The sequence below is a fragment of the Ailuropoda melanoleuca genome, chromosome 3 (genome assembly GCF_002007445.2).
Source record: "Ailuropoda melanoleuca isolate Jingjing chromosome 3, ASM200744v2, whole genome shotgun sequence".
NCBI lineage: Eukaryota > Metazoa > Chordata > Mammalia > Carnivora > Ursidae > Ailuropoda > Ailuropoda melanoleuca.
This window is the reverse complement of record NC_048220.1, coordinates 10,682,341-10,701,349: the sequence shown is the minus strand read 5'-3', so window position 1 is coordinate 10,701,349 and position 19,009 is coordinate 10,682,341. Positions and strand designations below refer to the sequence as shown.

The 19,009-nt window shown below is 42.0% G+C and overlaps 1 protein-coding gene across 1 annotated transcript in view; it reads right to left on the bottom strand.

Moving 5' to 3' along the window:
- Nucleotides 1-258: 258 nt before the first annotated feature.
- The window catches only part of HSD17B4 (hydroxysteroid 17-beta dehydrogenase 4), a 92,288-nt gene continuing 73,537 nt past the window's right edge, over nucleotides 259-19,009 (bottom strand). The window contains exons 21-24 of the mRNA XM_002915448.4: nucleotides 18,115-18,201; nucleotides 17,002-17,140; nucleotides 7,673-7,800; nucleotides 259-609 (exon numbers count right to left, since the gene is read on the bottom strand). Of these exons, the coding sequence (XP_002915494.2) occupies nucleotides 520-609; nucleotides 7,673-7,800; nucleotides 17,002-17,140; nucleotides 18,115-18,201 (444 nt within the window). The 3' untranslated portion in view covers nucleotides 259-519. The remainder of the gene's footprint in view (nucleotides 610-7,672; nucleotides 7,801-17,001; nucleotides 17,141-18,114; nucleotides 18,202-19,009) is intronic.

The following is a 19,009-nucleotide window of genomic DNA, read 5'->3' as shown; positions in this document are numbered from 1 at the left end:
AATTCACAGGCATTATATGAAAATAAAGGACTTCCAGCAAAACAGAAGGGAGAAGAAAGAAAACTATTTGGGAATATAAAGATCCCTGTCCTCCCTTAAAGCAGGACACTGTTACAGCAAAGTACATGTATGTTAAAACTGGGGTATCAGTAAGTTAGAGCCCAGAAAATAACAAAACAAAGTATAAAAGACTTCAAAGCGGCCTTTCCTCAACTAATTTTCCTTTCCGCTTACAAATGCTATCACAATTCTAAAGACTTGCATGACAATTTTTTATTATGAAGACAGAGCTCTAAGAACAGAAAGATATTACGAGCTGGCTTACAGTTTCTCGTAAAAAGAATGATAACGTGAAAAATTAGTAAAAAATTAAAATTTCAGAAGTTATCTAAAACCTGAAGATGGTAAGCAGCTTCCCCTATTATCTTAGTTTTGATCACTTTTGCTTAATCAGTTTTGCATATCTAGGTGAAGAGAGTATTTAATTTTTCTATTCTTATTCATAATGTAGTGTGTCCTTCAGAGCTTGGCATAGTCTTTAAGAATCATCTGAAGTTTCTGGCTCAGCATGATGTTCCCGCTGGCCTTCAGTCTGCCACTAAAGAATGCCTGTAAAGGAGAGAGGAAAAAAAGAGTGCCAGACTTTATCACGTTATATTTCATTTCTTCTTTTAAAAGATCACTGGTCACGCTGAATACAATTGAGATAACAACTCTGGACAACAAAGGCAACTTTTATCCAGCAACAATACTTGAATGACTATAGATAGCACCCATATTTCTAGATATCTAAGGGGGAAAAAGCGTCTTTTGGAAAACCACAGAACAATCTGTCTGAACTGACAGACTTGTGAATTTCTGCTTCAAGCCCCCCTTGGATGTCAGTCTATATTCTTAAATGTGATTTTGAGACCCTACAAATAAAAGGCTTTGCTATATTCCTAACAATAAAAATATTTATGACACCTTCGTGATACAGAAAGCCACGTACTGACAAAATCAGGTCGCGTCACAAAGTAGCGGATCGACCCCATGCTGTCGCCTCAGAAAGGCTGGGTTAAGATCCAGGCTCTGCCACTTACGAGCAAGGGGAGCTGGGCAAATTCCTTCACCTCCCTGAGCTGCGGCCCCTCACGTCCAAGACACAGGCATGACAAGAGACCTGAATAATGCGTTCTGCTGCTGAGTGTGCAATGTGCAGCAGGAGCGTGTTAAACTCGCCGTTATCACCACACCAGGCCTTGCGCGGTCCAACTCCAGAACCACCTCTCAACCCCACCCGATGCACACACTTGTGCGAGTCGCTTAAGATTCCCCTTAGGGTCAGGTCCCTCAATAAAAACAAAACCAAACCCAAACAAAAACAAAAAAACCCATCACAGTTTATGTAACTGAGAAAACAGTATGTGGAATATGAAGTGAAAAAGAGGTCCCAAGATTTTTCGATAGGTTGAAAAAAGCCCTAATAGCCATGACGAATACAACTTGTCATCACAAAGAGGCCCTACAAATGCAATCTCACTCGGTATGCACAGCCGGGAGCCAGCAGCGGGTACGCGGGCACGCAGGGCCCATCCATGTGCCGCCGACGGACAGCGAGGCGAACTGCGGGTCCCAGAGCTTCCCTAACCTGCTCCAGCGGAAGGGGCACCAGGCCTCGCACTCCAACACTGCCCTCGCTTGGCACCGAGCGGCAACTTAATCTTCGAAGCAAATCCTCATCAACCGCAAGAGAAGCAAATACTAATTAAACTTCTTGGCCCGGCAGAAAGAAAACGAGACCTCATTCAATAGGGATCAAGTGCCCGGAGTTCAAACGGGAGACTGCAAGTTGAAGACTGAGACTGCTTTCGCTGTGCAGTGTCGGACACTGCGCTCCCAAGCCCCCAGGGGGGTCCGGACGGACACCCGCCCGCTCAGTACCAGCTCCGAGAGCAACGTGCAACCTCAGATAAGAACACCGAATCCCCTGAAGTAAATCCACCACCACCAACATGCCGCGGTTGTCATGGACTCGAAGGGCTGCATACGTGGATCTGTATGCCTATCTATTTCCCGAGGGCAGGTTCCTAGAGAAGAAACTACTGAATCATGACATTTCTGAAATAAGCTTCCTGACCGTGCTTCATTGTATCACTAGCTTCCAAATCACCACGCTCTGCAGCAAATTCACGGGCACGGGAAGGACTACTTAAATTTTTCAAGGCAAATACAGTGACAGCAGTCACACACATCTTTTGTTTGGACCTAACTACTTAATAAACCGGACCACTGGGTATTCCTTTTGGCCTAGGAGTGCCAGGCAAAAAGTACTGAGACCGTAAGTTGCCATAAGGAAGAAAGTCTGCCACAGAGCCTTCCAGAAAGACACTTCCAAATGTATATTCCCTGAAACTACATGTGAATTCTCTTACCCCAACTTTAACTAATAATCTTTGAAAATGTGAGGCAAGATGACATTCTTTAATTTGCATTTTGTGGATACTGGGAAAAATTAGTAGTTTTTCTTAGGCATGTGAGTCACTTCTATTTCTTTACCAATTACTGGCTCATATCTTTTACCCCCTTTTTTGTATTTAGTGCTTTCCAGAATTTTGCAAAGGTTATCGATACCACTATACCATGTATCATCATTCTCTTTATTGTTTCCCCCAGGCTTATGGGAATATCTAAAGGAGTCTGACATGCTGAAGTTTCCAATTTCTACATGGCCTAAATTGCTGCTGTTGAGCTTCTGTTCCTTATTTTTATCCTTGCTTTAATCTCCTCAAGTATTACTAAGTGTCCACAGTATGCCAGGTAATATCCTAGGCAGGAAATAGACATCGTCCTCTGTTCTCATGAAGCTAACATTATAGTAGGGGGATCAGAAAATAAAATGTAAACAAGCAATTAAGACCTGTTATCAACGCTATGAAGGAGAAAATGAGATACTCTCAGAGGCTGTAACAGAAAGGAACTACTTTGGATGAACTGAAGCCAGCTACCCAAAAAGCTGGGGGACAAATTCCAGAAAAGGCAAAGACACAGACACCGAAGGAGTAAAAGATGATAGGAAGAAATTGCAAGAAAGGACAATGGGAACGGAGTCAGCATTCTAAGAGGGGAAGCAAGCAGTGAGGCCTGAAGCTAGAAACACTGGCAAGAAAATCGTCAGGTAGGACACGATAATTTGATCCACGTCCGAAAGGAAATCTTAGAGATGTTTTCAGGTGAGGTGACCTCTAATCGAACTTACATTTTAAAGGATTACTCTGGATCCTAGGGGCGAGGCAAGGATGGGAGCAGCAAAGGAAGGCTGCTGCCGAAAGCCAGCAGAGATGCTGGGGGCTTGGATCATGGTGGTATATCTAGTGATGAGAAGGAGAGGATGAACGTAAGATATATTCTGGAAAAATATTCTGGAAAAAGATCAGGCAGAATTAAGGATAAAAAGAATACAGACGTCTAGGAAGAAGCCAAGACAATTCTTACATTTCCAAGCATATTAACTTTTGTAGATAGACAGTGGTGCCATTTACTGAGGTGGAAAAGACTAGGGGAGAAAGGAAATCATGAGTTCTACCTTAGACGCGGTCAGTGGGAGATGCCAGTATGACCTGGCATCAGAGAAGTCAAGTGCAGAATTGCTTCCATCACTCCAGAGCTCAGAGAAGATGACTAGGTCAGGCATTCACAGGTCTGTGAGCTGTCAACACATACAAGACTTTAAACACCACAGGACGGATGAACGCACAGGGGGAAAGACTGTTATTTATAGAAGAGCCCTGAAATGAGTCCTGAGAAGAGGCATCAAATTTAACGGTTAGGGTGGAAGAAGGCGGCCCCGAAGGAGATTAAGAAAAGCCGAAGGCAGAGACACAATAGGAGAATACGGTGTCAAAAAAACCAAGGAGTGAAATTATTTCAAGGAGTTGAGTTGAATGCTACCCAAAGGTTGAATAAGACACAGAGAACTGAGAACTATCCATTGGGTGGTAGAGTGGAAGTCATCGGTGAGCTTCATAAGAACAGCGTCAGTGGTGTGGTGGATGTGGAAGTCAGGGAAGAGGGGGCAGAAGAGCAGAGTGAAGACCAAACACTTAAGCCTCTGTTACCCAACAAAGGGGCCACTAGCACGTGGAATGTGATGAGTCCTGGCTGAGATGCGCTGACAGTGTAAAACGGGCCCTGGACTTAGTTTAAAAAAAAAAAAAAAAGCCTGGGGGGCTCAGTCGGTGAAGCGTCTGCCTTCGGCTCAGGTCATGATCTCGAGGTTCTGGGATGGAGCCCCGCATCAGGCTTCCTGCTCAGCGGGGAGTCTGCTTCTCCCTCTTCCTCTGCCTTTCCCCCTGTTCGTGCTCTCTCTCTCTCAAACAAATAGATAAAATCTTTTTTAAAAAGGATATAAAATATCTCATTAATACTTTTCTACTGATTACAGGTTGAAATGATAATTGGCTATACTGGGTTAAATAAAATGAATTATTAAAACCTATTTCACCAGTTTCTTTTTAACATTTTTTGTACCATGATATGGCATGCTGGATGGGGACTGGATATCCAAAGAGGGTGTTGGCTTTAAAATCGAGATGTCAGCTCACCTGTGACTGCAGGAGACTGGCGCAGTGGGACAGGAGAGACAGGTGGGGAAAGGACAGGAGAGGAGAGAAGCATCAGGGACTGGAATGGAAGAGAAGGGACCAGTCTCTGACGGGAAGGGTGAGAATTCCTTCGCATTAAGTCAAGGGAAGAAAAGGAGACGGGGCAGGTGCTGCGAGAACAGACCTGGTGATGGACTGGCCAACGTTTTCATCTGAAAATCTTTTTCCAATGAAGCAAGTAAGGCCATCAGGCAAAAATGAAAGAGAGGCAGGTGTGTGGGAGCTTTAAGAAAACAAGTATGAAAGAGTCATCACAGACGAGAGGACTGGAAGCTGGCTGGAGAACCAGAGTCAGACCACTGGACAGCAACTAGAGACCGTGTGAGGCTCGGGATCCAGAACTTCGAAGGAAGCCAATCGGTCTGGTTGGGAGGCTTTTCGCCCCGTTCACCTACTCAGGGACGGATGTAAAGATGGTGGAGAGTGGGGTTCAAACAGTGGAGTCTTCCGGGCAAGTGCGGTAAGAGACAGAAGGGAGGGGAGTGTATTTTCAGGGGATATGATGCAAGTGGACCATGGAGTCTGACCAGGGAGAGAAGCCAAGACAGACGGGAGCTAGAGGCTAGAAAGTGGGTGTGTCAGCAAACGGGAGGCCTCTGTGAAGTTTCACCGTATGAGCAGGAATAAGAGAACAAGTGAACAGAACAATACATGAGGGTGCTGGGAAAACAGTGACGTTTCGTAAGTTGTACACTTTATGCTGCTGATAAGAAGGACTAAAACGGATGGGGAATGGTGTGAAGGATAATCAGAAGTGAGACGAATGAACTAGGAGTCACTTGTTGGAGAAGCCATTTTCAGGAATCATAAAGGAAGCCACTGAGGTGGACAAGAGTTGGTGGCGGAGAGGAAAAGACTATAACTCCTAGGAGAAACTGAAGACTGAAGACGGGTGACAGCAGACTTCTGAGGCAGGGGAGAAGGTAAGAGAGCCAAACGACTAGACAAACTCTGATATCAATTAGAATTTCTCAAAGGATTATCATTAAGAATAAATACCCAGATTTTTCTCAAGTTTTTGCTTCTGCTTTTATTTTTTACATTTAATTCCATTCCATCGGGTAGTGACTTAGGTATGTGGAAAGACGAAACTACTACCATTTCCTATGCGACTGCCCAGGGCCATTCACTAAATAATCCACTCACCCCTACCCCCAAAGGTCTCTCATCCTACATTTAATCTTTATATATAGGCATCTCAAATACAACATGTCTAAAAAAGAACTCTTCACTGCCCACTCTCTGCCCCGAAGTCCATTTTCCACTCAGCAGCCAGAATGACCTTTAACTCATGCCACCGCTCAATGGCTTCCTACCACAGGTGAGACCCCGAAGGTCCCATGCACGCTAGCCCTTCCTCTGTCTCCCATCACCTCCTGCTTGGTCCCCCTTGTTCATGTGACCCCCGTCCTCACCATTCCAGTGCTCCAATAAGCCCAGCTCCTCCTACCCCCACACGGGGTTTCCTTGGCCTCGTGGCTCCACCCCTCACGGTGGTCAGTGCTCTCTCAGGCCTTTCTGGACAAGCCCATCTGAAACCCTTCCTCTAGCCCATCACACTCTAATCCAGGGGCTGGCAAACCACAACCCGAGGGCCAAACTGGTCTGCTGCATTTCAGCGAAAGCCGTTTTACTAGGACACAGCCCCACTCATCTGTCTCCCTATTATCTGTGGCTGCTTCTACTCTACGACGGCAGGACTGCACACATGCAATGGAGACCTTCGGGGCCACAGAGCCGAGAACATTCACTAGGCGACCCCTCACAGAAAAAGTGTGCCAAGCAGGCTCCAACCTACTGCTCTGCCTGATTCTTCTTCATCCCCGAAATCAGATTTCCTTCCCACTCCCCTCTAGAACCAAGCTCAGAAAGTGTGGTCACAGTCTTGTTCCACCACACCAAACACCCCAACCACAGTAAGTGCTGAATACATTTCTGCGAAGGAATCAGCTGAGGTCACGTGGGGCCAAGCACTGTACCAAGCTCTCCTATATGTTATCAGACGGAGTTAAACCAGCCTTTGGGATTATTACAATTATTGTATTAACTTTACCAATGAGAAAATCAAGATTGAGAGAGGAAGTGGCAGAGCTTAGATTCAAACTCAGGTCTATCTGATGTCAAAGGTCCTACTTCTAATACTGTACTACTCGACCATCTTTTTAAATTAGTCCTTCTTTCCAGGAAAACTATACTCTCTCACGTATTCAATGGCTCTGTTCCCTGTAAACGTGCATGGTTGTCTTCAAACAAGCTTTCCTTGTTAGGGAAGTCACTGGTACTCCACAGTTTGGGTTGGATTATCAACAACTTTTTTCAGTGATATCTTCTAGTTGGGTTTGCTGCTTCGTGAAAGCAATTTTTTAAATAATTATCGAGCATGCAACCACTGGCTCGAAGTCCTTCATTCTAAGAATCAGTAGTTGATTCTTTTGGGATTTCTCACTACCTAATCGGATTTCAAAGTAACAAGGGTGTCTCCTCCATTCTAATTGGTACATCAGTTTCATTTTGTGTATTTGTGGACTGGTCAAAAGCTTCAGAACAACATTCACAAAAAATGGTCAGAGAGCACACTCCTATCCTCATCATTATTTTCCATGGAAAGACCTCTTAGTGTCTCCCCTTAAGTAAGACACCGGCTCTTATTGGCTTATCCTTCTATTTCCGGTTTTCAATGATGATCGTTAAGACAAGTTCTTAATGTTCTACATCGGGAATGAATTTCAAATTTTAGGAAGTATCTACTAATAAATGGTTTTTCACCTCCGAACTAATGGCAGATTATATTTAAAGGTCCAGGTGTGGGTTTTATATTGTTTTACTCAAGACTGAAGAAGAAATTCCGTTTTACAGGGGGTTATGTGGAACTGCACTAAAAATATTTATGAGCTGTCAACCCAGACTCCCCTGAGTCTCCTTCCCAGTGGTAAGGAACTTGTCTTGTAAGTCAGCATTTGGGAAGCAGCTAAACACTACAACGGTCAAACAGGAAGCGAAGATGATGAGTGGGCATGTCAGGACATTACCTTCTGAGGGTCAAGCTTGCCCAGGACCACTTCCATGAAATCTTCATCTGAAAGGGTGAAGGTGGCGTCAGCAGAGCCTTTTGCAGGGCCTTGATACACTTTTCCAGAACCGCTTTTCAGGTCTATAGCTGTCAAGAGCAGGAAGAGAGCAATGTGTATTTTTTTTCTTCACAACAGAGAGTAAAACAAACCAACCGAAATGCAAACATTTTTATAGTTTCCAAGTTCATGTGGTGCTTTCGACATTTTATATTATCCATCCTTTAGAAAAATTTAGAAAATCCTTTATTTTTCAAGATGTCTTTTTATAAAGAAGTTGTTGAAAACAGTCAAATCAAGGACACCTGGCTGGCTCAGTCGGTAGAGCGTGCGATTCGACCAATAAAATTACTTAAAAATAAAATCCTTGAAAAAAAAAATAGGTCAATAGTTTCACCTCAGTGAAGAAGTTTATACAACAGAGACATTTTAAACGTTAACTAATGTAGAATAATATAACGAAGTTAAGTTGGTGGACGTTACATGGTTAAGGCCTTTAGGTTCAAATATAGACACTATACTCAACAAAGGAAGAAAGCTCAATTTTGTTTTATTTTATTTACTTATTTTGAGAGAGAGAGCATGTGAGCAGGGGGTAGGGGTGAAAGAGCAGAGGGAGAGGAAGAGAGAGAATCCCAAGCAGGCTCCATGCCTAGCACGGAGCCCAACACAGGACTCGATCTCAAGACACTGAGATCATGACCTGAGCCGAAATCAAGAGTTGGAGGCTCAACTGACGGAGCCACCCAGGTGCCCAAAAGCCGAATTTTAAAACAGGTGCATGTTGGCTGGGTTGGGGGAAGGAAACACATACTCTAGTCACCTTTCAAATACCTGCTTTCATCAAACTTTCTGTCATGGACAGCAAGACAGTCAAAACAGATTTGTAAAAATGTTCTAATAGTTTGTTGCACTTACGATTCACAAAACATTTATTGCCCTCACTGTTGCAAATAAACATTAAAATCAGCTTCTTTTCCCTTAACTGTTTCTGACAGAAGTATTAAGCATCCCAGATGCAGGCTGCGTAACTGGGAAAGCTATGAAAACTCACATTCATGGCTCTCTCTGTATCATTTAGGGAGCAGGATGCCGCAGCTACATGTTAGAAAGTTTAAACCGTCTCACACGTGACGGAGACCAGTCCTCCACTCCTCTAGCGTCAGCCTCTGGAGGGCGCTCTCTCTCTTGCTACAGCGAAGGAGCTACAACCGCATTGCTGCCCCTGACAGTGTGTAGAGAACTCTCCGTGGAGGGCCACGGAAAGCTACGCATGCGTGAGGAAAAGCCACAGTGCTTAACCACATGCTGCTTAACTGAGACTTGCTCCGGAGAGAAAATTAAATCACTCCAACTCTTTGAGAGAACAGAATTTTGCCGACTAAGGTAAAACAGTAGTAGCCTGACGATAATGGTTATGTTGGGAAGGAGAAGGGGAATTTCTTGCTTCGTATACTTCATACACTCACTTCACTGCAGGGTTTCTACCACGGGTGTCAGACGATAAGCCAGGTCCTAAAGTCAGGTGTGCGGGAGCAAAGGCTCTGTTCTTACTGGCACTCACCTAGTACATGTGTCTGCATGTAAGGCTTGCAAAGTTGAAAAGAAAGAAAGAGAGAAAAGGGGAGGGAGGGAGTCAGGAAGGCTGGGGAAGGAAAGGAAGAGAGGAAAGAAAGCCTCTAAATTCTAAAAAGCAAACCTCTGGCGTTCAACAGACAACCTTTATGATTTTAATTCTTCACAAGTTAAGTCTGAAGTCCACACGACCTGCTCAGGCGTGAAGGTGGACCGCACACATCTTAACACACATGTGCGAGTGAGTCTCTGAGGTGATGGGGGCTCGTCACTGTTTGCCTGTCCTCACTCCCCCTGGTTCTACGTGCAGCTCCCCAGCCCTGACTCTTGCAAAGCAGTAAAACTTTCTTCTGTGGAAAGCTAGTAACTAGGGTTGATGACAGAAAAGAGAGCTAAGAAAGAGAAGGTTCTTAGCCAGAACACAGGAAGTGGGGGTAAAGGAGTGGAACTACCAATCCCAGGGTAGCTCAGGTCACGGTCTACTACATGGCTCGTGCGGGAGCCTCATCACCCATCACCATCACATTGAGTTTACAGACAACGGTAAGGTCATGGCTAATCTTACTGAAATGAAGAAACAGATTGTATGTATTTTCTCTTACTGGTAGAAATGATCTTAAAAGCTTTGTGACTGATGTTAGCTCTGTATTTATATAATCATTAAGGCTCTGAAAGAATCCATTAAAATTTCCATTGTACTTTACAGCATTTAATAGGGGAGGGATGTTAGATGAGAACAGAGCATCTGGAAATTTGGGGACCTCTGACAGTCTTGAGGTATATGTACCTTAGAAATCACAAAGGGATATCACAGGAGAAAGCAGTTAATTTTATTGATGCCTCCTTTCCTTAAGATGATAAATTCTTTACTGGAACAAGAATGTCTTGTGTTTGTATCCCCCACATTTCCTTGAATAGAAAGTACTTAGAAACTATTTGTTAGTCAAGGATTAGGAAAGCACAGAGAAGAAGCACTTCTATTAAAAAAAAAAAATAGTAACAACAACAAAAGGAAACCTTAAATCAAAAATAAAGATTTCTTTTAAATCACACCGTGAAGGACACGATACTTTTGTGCCGTTCCTGGCAAAAACTCAAACTCAATCTAATAATCATGGCGTATAAAATATCTGTGCTCGACTCTTCAAATATGTCAAGGTCCCAAAAAGCAAAAGCAGACTGAGGAACTCATCCAGAGTCAAGGGCTAACGCGACTTAACGATGAAATGCATTATCTGATCCCAAATGGACCCCAGGCAATTCTTTCTTTTTCTTTCTTCATTTCTATTATTATTGTTATTATTATTACTATTAGTATTCTTCGGCTATAAAGGACATTAGTGGGACAACTGGAGAAACAATAAGGTCTGCTGATTAAATAATACTGTGTCAATGGTACTTTTCTGATATTGATAATGGTTTTATGAATAGGAAACAGAAAATCATTGCTTTTAGGAGACGCTACTGGAGTATCTGGGAATAAAGGAAAAAACACCGTATCTGCAAGTTACTCTCAAATCTTCAGAAAAATGATCCTAAGATATATGACGAAAAGAAAATAGTAAATATGGAATAAAATCATCATTTGGAGAAACTGGGTGAAAGACAGACACAAGTTTTCTGCGCTATTCTTGCCACTTTTCCGTTAAGTCTGAAATCATTTCAAAATACAAAAACTACAAAAAGAAGTTATTAAGATGAATAACACCCACAGCAAGATGGAAAGCGCTAGCAGTTTCAAGCGACTATGTGTGTGAATGCGCACGGGCACGCAGGCAACGGCTAAGCTGTGACACGGGAAGCAGCCACCACCACTAAGGGAATGGAGCTGAAGTAGGCACCGCTCCAACACACAGTTCTCCTCCCGCCCCGGACACCGTATCTCTTTCCAAAGGTCATCTTTTAAGACTCTTCTGTAAATCCATGATCCCAATCCAAATGTGGAACCAGTGCCCATAAGGTTTGGTTTCTATCACAGCTGAGAAACCCTAAAAGGTGAAGTGATTTGACTGGTAGAAGATGAGCGCGGACCCAGGAGCTAATAATAGGTTCTAATGACCAACTGGTGTGTCCTCCAGGATGAATGTATTCTGCTCTTAAAAGAACGCCCATTGCTAGATCTGTATATATCCTTCTACATTCTAGCCAATCTCCAAGATCCAAAACAAACGACCTCTAACATTTAAAGAACGTCTTTGTCCAGTCATCGTCACATAAGGGATAATAGATGTCTGGATCTGGTCCAAATATGTAGACTTGGCTCTACACAATTAATTTCAGTATATATTTTTTAAACCCAATTACTTAACTAGCAATATTCAAGAAATACTGCACAGTGTGTCTATAACCTTGCTATACAAATGCTAACTCCAATTATGTTCCTATTAATGGAAAAGACTACAAATACATGAAAAGAAACTCAATTTCCTTTAGGGGAAGAAACAACCAAATTGTTCAGTGCCAATCAGGTTAAACCTATCATCCTAAGGAAAATGGAACATATTTTTACTCAGTAGCACTGTGTCATGACTACACAAAAATAAATCTGTCCTCATCAAAAGTTTCAGTTGTATGGCTATTTTACAGCCAACGGATACAATCGAACAACAGATAGATTCTTACTTGGAGACAGGGGGTAATATTCAAGCCTAGAGTTACAATAAATTGCATATTTAAGATTCGTGGGCCACATTCTAAGATGCTCACTTTATGTAGAGACAAATGGAAATGCTGGAACCATGAGCTGAGAGCAGATACTCTTGTAGGATCAACAGAAGTTTCCCTCCACCTTCTTCCTGCCCGCCATGACACACACCAGCAAAGCTAACGCTCTGAGTTCCAACTACCATTTCCGCGAGCATGGTTTCCAAGTCTTTCTCCTGACCGAGAGTCTATCCCACGTTCCAGGCCCACCGTTCCCACACCCTAGTCCAGATCTCAGTCTGCTAAGGTAAGCACAAGCACCTGGCTTATCACCTGCTCCCTAAACCTATCTCCTTGCCCATGTTTCACACATCTGGCAATGGACTCAACATCCCCAGCCCCAAGGACTCCAACCTTGCCATTAGTTTGGACCCCGTCTTGTTCTTCAGACATCATCAGTAGCCAAGGTGGTCAACTCTTCTTAACAATTATCCAGAGAGGCCCTCCTCTCTCCATTCTTGCCATGACCTCAACTTAGGTCTTCCTTCCCTTTCGTCCGCAACAAAACAAAACTTGTTTCTTCAACCTTTGTATTCAAACATTCCTGCACGCTGCCTCTAAGAGTTATTCCTGCCTATCTTTTCATATTTGTAATGTGCAACCTAGCAGAGAACTTAGCACATAGTAAACATTCAATTATTATTTGAATGAACCAATCCTCCCGTTGTGTGAAAGCCGACAGTACCTTTTCCATGTCTCTTATCAATTCTGTTCAGGGTTACTTACAGATACAAATAGGTTCCTTATTTTGGACTCCTTCGGGCCAAGTGGGTTTTAGAATTCAGAATTTTTCAGATTTCAGGAAGAAAATACGGTGCATGAAAACTGTATTACAGAGCATGGAGGAGCTCCAATGATGCGACACTCCATAAACAAATATAGGATTGCTGTACTCAACTCATTCACACGGGGGGACAGATAGGGACAGTCATTGGCATCATTTAAGTTCCAGCCAGGCTCTGTCATCAATGAGTTAGGAGGGAAAGAAAACAAAAAACAAAAAAACCTTTCCATTTTAAGACTTTCTGGTTTCTGGAGTCGCTGAAAGCAGCATCTGTGTTTTAATTTTCAGGCTACTCTTTGGGCCACATAAAGCCTCTGATTCTTTACCTTCTTTACGCCTTTCTGCCACCTTTCATTTCCTCTAAATTTTAACAGTTGCTCAGAACAACAGAACGGGATCCGAAGGGTTTACCAGAACAACTTTTGGCTGGCTTTAGAAATTAACAGTAATAAATATTGCAAGCTACATTGCATACTTGTAAAAGGTTTCGGTGGTGTCACACTGTTCCTGATGTTTCACCCATATTAAATAGAAAATATCCACCCAACACACTATTGTTCTAAAAAAAGGGAAAGGCACTAATTCCAGCGCTTTTGAAAAAAAAGCAGACATATGATTCCATCTAAGACGATGCATCCTACATGGCTTTTAGCACTCAATCAACATACGTGGAAAGAGGCTACTGTGTTACAGACTGTACGCTAGCAATAAAAAATTAATCTGCGACCGTATTTCTTTCCAAAGGTCAAATGGGAGGAGATATACAATTATAAATGATCCCAACACAGTAAGAGAACTGTTCAAAGGAAATTCAGAGATTCATTTCTCCAGCTGATGCCCATCTGCACCTCTGCAACCTAATCAAAGAATCCCAAGGAAAGTAAAAAGCCAAAGGATAAACTTCCTTCAAAAGGGTAAAATACCTGCAGCCACAGCATCTTTAAAAAAGGTGTTCAAACAGGGCAAGGCTTTCAGTGACATTTTAGAGTAATGAAAAGACAGAGATAACAAGACCATATGTCCCTGATATTATTATATCATTACATATTATATAATATTATTTTTTACATTATTATATAGTAACTGTATATTATACATTATATAACATAATAGTGAAATAAGAAAAATGGGCTTCTAGATTTCTATCTATGTAAAGAAGCACTCTGTGCGGATCATAACGGTTTTAATAACTCTAAAACAATATTTTGTAAACAAAACATTGTCTCCAGAGGCAGAATAAGAAGGGACAGCGAGCATTCCAAGCTTCTCAGCCAGATCCAGGGCCTGCATCTCTCTGTTATGTGCTCTCAGTCCGTGAGAAAGGAAAGCACAGGCTCTCCAGCCTCTCTCCGGTCACCTCCCAGCGAGGTAGAGGCCACACTGGCCTTCGCCCTCCTGCTGCTGGATGACCCTGCAGGACAGGCCTCAGAGGGGCCTAACCTCAAAGGCACAGCTACGACTCCTCCTCCACCGCCCAAACCAACCCTGACCCAGCACTGACACCAGAACTCACCTAATTCTCCCTAGATTGACACTATTTTGGTTTTAAAAGACACTCCGTGGGGCGCGTGGCTGGTGCAGTCAGTTAAGTGTGGGACTCTTGGTTTCAGTGCAGGTCATGACCTCAGGGTCATGAGATCGAGCCCCATGTGGGGCTCTGTGCTCAGCAGGGAGTGTGCTTGGGACTCTCTGTCTCCCTCTGCCCTCCCCCCAACTCTAAAACAAATAAATCTTTAAAAAATTAAAAAAAAAAAAAAAAAACAATTCTCCTTACCCTCCCCACCCCCAAACACACAAGCTGCCCCAGAGATGTGGTGGTGGTGGTAGGGTCTGGATGGCATGGTGGGGGACAAGGGGAAGACGGGCATAGTCCAAGATCTGTGGGTTAGAATGCACCTCTTAGGCCACTAAGCCCAAACCGCTTGGTTTTGAGACTTGTGCAGTCAGTCACCTGTGCAACTCCAGGGACACCCGAGTCCAGCCAAGGTGAACGGAGGAGCTTCAGCCTACCCTCTGTAACCAGTTCCGGCCTGCTGAGACGTGAACCAGGCCGTGACAACAAAGAGCAATTTACAATACAAAATATTTGGGGGCTTCTGGGTGACTCGGTTCATTGAGTGCCTGACTCTTGAATTTAGCTCAAGTCATGACCTCAGGGTTCTGGGATCAAGCCCCACTTCTGGCTCCCACTGCTTGAGGATTTCTCCCTCTTCCCTCTGCCCCTCCTCCGGCACGTGTGCATGCGCTCTCTCTCTCAAATAAATAAATCCATAAAATATAAAATATTTGGTATTGAAGTGTTAAACAAAACATTTTTAAAACTGATCGTGAAAAAAAAAATGCTGCATAGTCCCTAAATCAAAGCATTCAATCCTCAATTTCATGTCATTAAGCTGCCAAGACGAAAAAGATGCCAACATGGAATCGTTCTCTAAGATACTGTAAGCCAAGAGGCCTGCACCACTCCTGCTGCTGCCAGCCACGGTGACTGAGCTCAGCGACACAAAGCCCAGGAGAAAACAACAGCCTGAAGTGAAAACAGCTACAACACAGCCGAGAGTCAGGTCAGTAACAGACAGGCAGGTGACCAAAGGGCACCGTGAACCCTTTCAGAGAAAGCTTTCAGATCCCACACAACGATGAGCTTTAGTAACCAAGACCCTAGAGAAGAGATGGTAAGACAAGCAAAAGCCACAAGACATTATCTATAATACGTAGTTATTAACAAGATATTGATATTCCCATTTCTCCAGTGGAAATGTCAGGAAAACCCTTTCTCCTAAGTTAATTAAAGGTCACTTGTAAAGGGAAGCACATTTTCTAATACTGCCTACAAGGCAAGCGTCACCAAGACAAGAGGGAAAATCTGAGTGAGCTACCAACACTAAACTGAAGGAAAGTACCCTGTTTGTCACCAGCGAATCACATGCACGCTGTGCCAATCCCTACAGTGCTCTCTGCTCTGCCACCTGTGACACACCTGGTTCCAGCACCTTCTCTCTTACAGAGCTCATTCCTCTCCTCTACCGGTATCTTCAAAAAGCCTGTGCTTTTATTTGTCACTCAACTTCCAATATACGTTCATTCCTAGGGAAAAAGCTGAATTTCACCATGGGAAGACAGAAAGAAAAATGGAAGGGCAGAAAGAATAAAGAAAGGCACGTGATAACACCTGCACACACAGTGTTAATCTATGAAATTCTTCAGAAAAAAATCTTAGACACTTTGAAATTAGGGGGACTAACTACCTATTAACATTTCTGCCTTCTATTATCCCCCCTTTTTGAGTTAACTTCCTAGAAGCACAGTCTCTCCAGAAGAATGAACATCAGAATGGGAACTGTGGGTAATGGAATTAGACTGATCACTATTTTCTTCTTTGTACCTTTATATATCCAATCATAGGTCATCAACATACACTGCTTCACAAAAACCGTGACTGTCGTATTAAAAAGAAGGTTGTTAATATTGATCTAAAATTAGTTTAACAAAACTTCAAAAATGTTTTTCTAGGAAAAGTAACAAACAGAAGACTATTTCAAAAAGTTTCAGTTGATTCAGAGATGTATTTTAATTTTCTGCTCTAAGTGAGCATTTCATACCAATCTTTAACTGTAGTGAGGAATAAAACACACAGATTTCCAAGGCACTCGAACAGGCAGTCTTAAATAGCAATCTGATAATTAAGGTGATAATCAAAATTATTAATATTTTCACATGAAGAAAACAATTTTGAAAGTGTCAAAATACCATGACCTAAAACTATTTCATTTGACCTGATGAATTTGCTTTCTGTGTAAGGGGCATTTAAAGCTTCAAGAAGCATATAACTAACATGACTGTTTCAAAGTACTCATTTCAGGTATTACAATGAAATCTCTGAAATAGGTATTTTCATTTTAATGGACTCTTTTATTTACATCTCTGAAAGACACAAGTCTGAGTGCCCTGAAATCTGAAATTTTCCATGAAAGGGTACATAGGTAGGTAGGGTTGACCCACCTTCAAAGGAAACAGGCTTTAATGATAGGAAGGGTACTCCGTCATTTACATCTCTGAAAGACACAAGTCTGAGTGCCCTGAAATCTGAAATTTTCCATGAAAGGGTACATAGGTAGGTAGGGTTGACCCACCTTCAAAGAAACAGGCTTTAATGATAGGAAGGGTACTCCGTCTCTATTTACTGAGAGTTACCTGAGAATAGCTTAAAGGCAGGGATATGACTTACTCCACTTGGCTGCAGTGTGTCCACCTTTAGTGATATGCCACTCAAATACGGCATTTACTTTCTTTGCCACCTCATGCCCGATATCCTCAAGGCGGCGACCTATCTCCTCAAATACCAGGGTACTCTGGAGCTCCCCACCCTAGCAAAAGGAAAAAATTTAACTTGGAAAGCTTTGTAAGAATGACTCGAGGGGAAAAATGATTACAAAACGTACGTGCAATAAAGTAATTTTTTAAAAATCTGTGTAAGAATAAGGCAACCTCATTTTTTTTACACCAGGCTCCTGTAACACTCTCCTTATGTTTATTCATGTCACCCAGGACCTCAGTCTTAGTAAGAGGATTTTTACTTTTATGAGCATTCAGAAATAATATTTTAAAGTACAGTGGGAGCTAGACAACCTAGGTCCTAACTAACTTGAGCAGGAAGATACTAGACAATCAACCTCTGTGGTCTCGTTTCTTTCTTCGTAAAATGGGATTAAGTTATGAGAAGCCCACATCTCCTTGTAGCTCTAACACTTCTCAAGTTTTTGATCTTAGATTCTTCTTAAGGGATCTTAATCTTCAGGCCTTTATGGGATGATGGAGCTTACAACAGACAATTAAAGATCATGGGTCTGAGAATCTCAACAGTACAAAGTTACTATTCTGAAGACCGAGAATATAAACATTTACATTAAAAGCCTCACATTCACAGAGAATAACAGAAATGTTTTAATAAATAATGCATGCTATTGATTTTATATTTGCATACACAGCTTTACACAAATCTTTAAATCAAGCAAAGGCACAGTATATTTGACTTTTTCCTCTATTTTTCTCCAAAATATTGTTAGCTTAAGATTTCTCATTAAACGACTAATTGTTACTCTAAAACTAGAAAATTATTTTCTCTTGAGAGGCACCCCAGTATCTCCCTTAAAAAAAGTTAAAGAAATTCCTAAATTATCAAAATATTCCTTTTCCTTGAAGCAGTTAGGGAAAACGTCCTTCCAGAATTAAGAATCTTTTATAGCTCTTAATTTTCTAAAGCAGCCAGAACATTCTAAAAGTAATCTTAACTGAAACTCATCAATCAGGAAATGACTTGGCTACAGTTTCTATAACCCACCTCAGAGAGTGGCTTTGCTGAAATCTCAGATGTCGGCAGGAGATCGACATACGCATTTGAAATGACAATGTCTCCAGTTTCTTGGACCTTAAAAGAGATGTAAGACGGGGAAAAAAAACCAATTCACTCTAATAATTCCAATGAAAACACAATACTGTTGTAAAACAGTATACAGTCACTATAAGAAAATGACAGTTTTTCCTTGTAAGAAAAGAGTAAGAACCCAAATTAAATCAAGTTTATAGATTAAATGTCAAGACGAATAAACACAAAGGCTTGCTGTTTTAATATAACTTTATTAACCCTAACTGTAGAATCAACAGGTGCCCTTTTAAAAAAATACCTGTAACCAGATCCCATCTCCAAAAATTCTAATTTAAATGGCCTGGGGTGGATCCTTGGCATTGGTATTTGGGGAGATTATTTTTTAAACATAAGTGTGTCTGATGGGGAGCCAGGGTGAGAATTGTTGAATTCTTAGAAACAGTACCAGGCACGGCAGAGTATCCATGAGATACTGACGCTCAAAGTACATCTGTTCTATTCAAAGAGTAAAATCTGCTAGAATGGACCGCAGTGATCTTTTTAAGGTAATAATTCTAGTTCTTCTCTCAAATAGGAAGGGTACATAGCATAAACTAAATGCTTAAATACACTTTCATCAAAATACTCATGAAAGGAACTCAAATTCTAATCCCTAATCCTTCATCTAATATTATTACAATAGCTACTCTTTCATAAAATTATGGTATAGCTACAAATGGACAGGATCGGGCCTAAAAATTAGGGCAGCATTTATTAAAACTGATTTTTAACAACTGAGATCATTCTCCCTTGACCACTCGCCATCGTACTTCAGAAAAAAGATCTTTCAAACAATTTGCTCATTTTATTT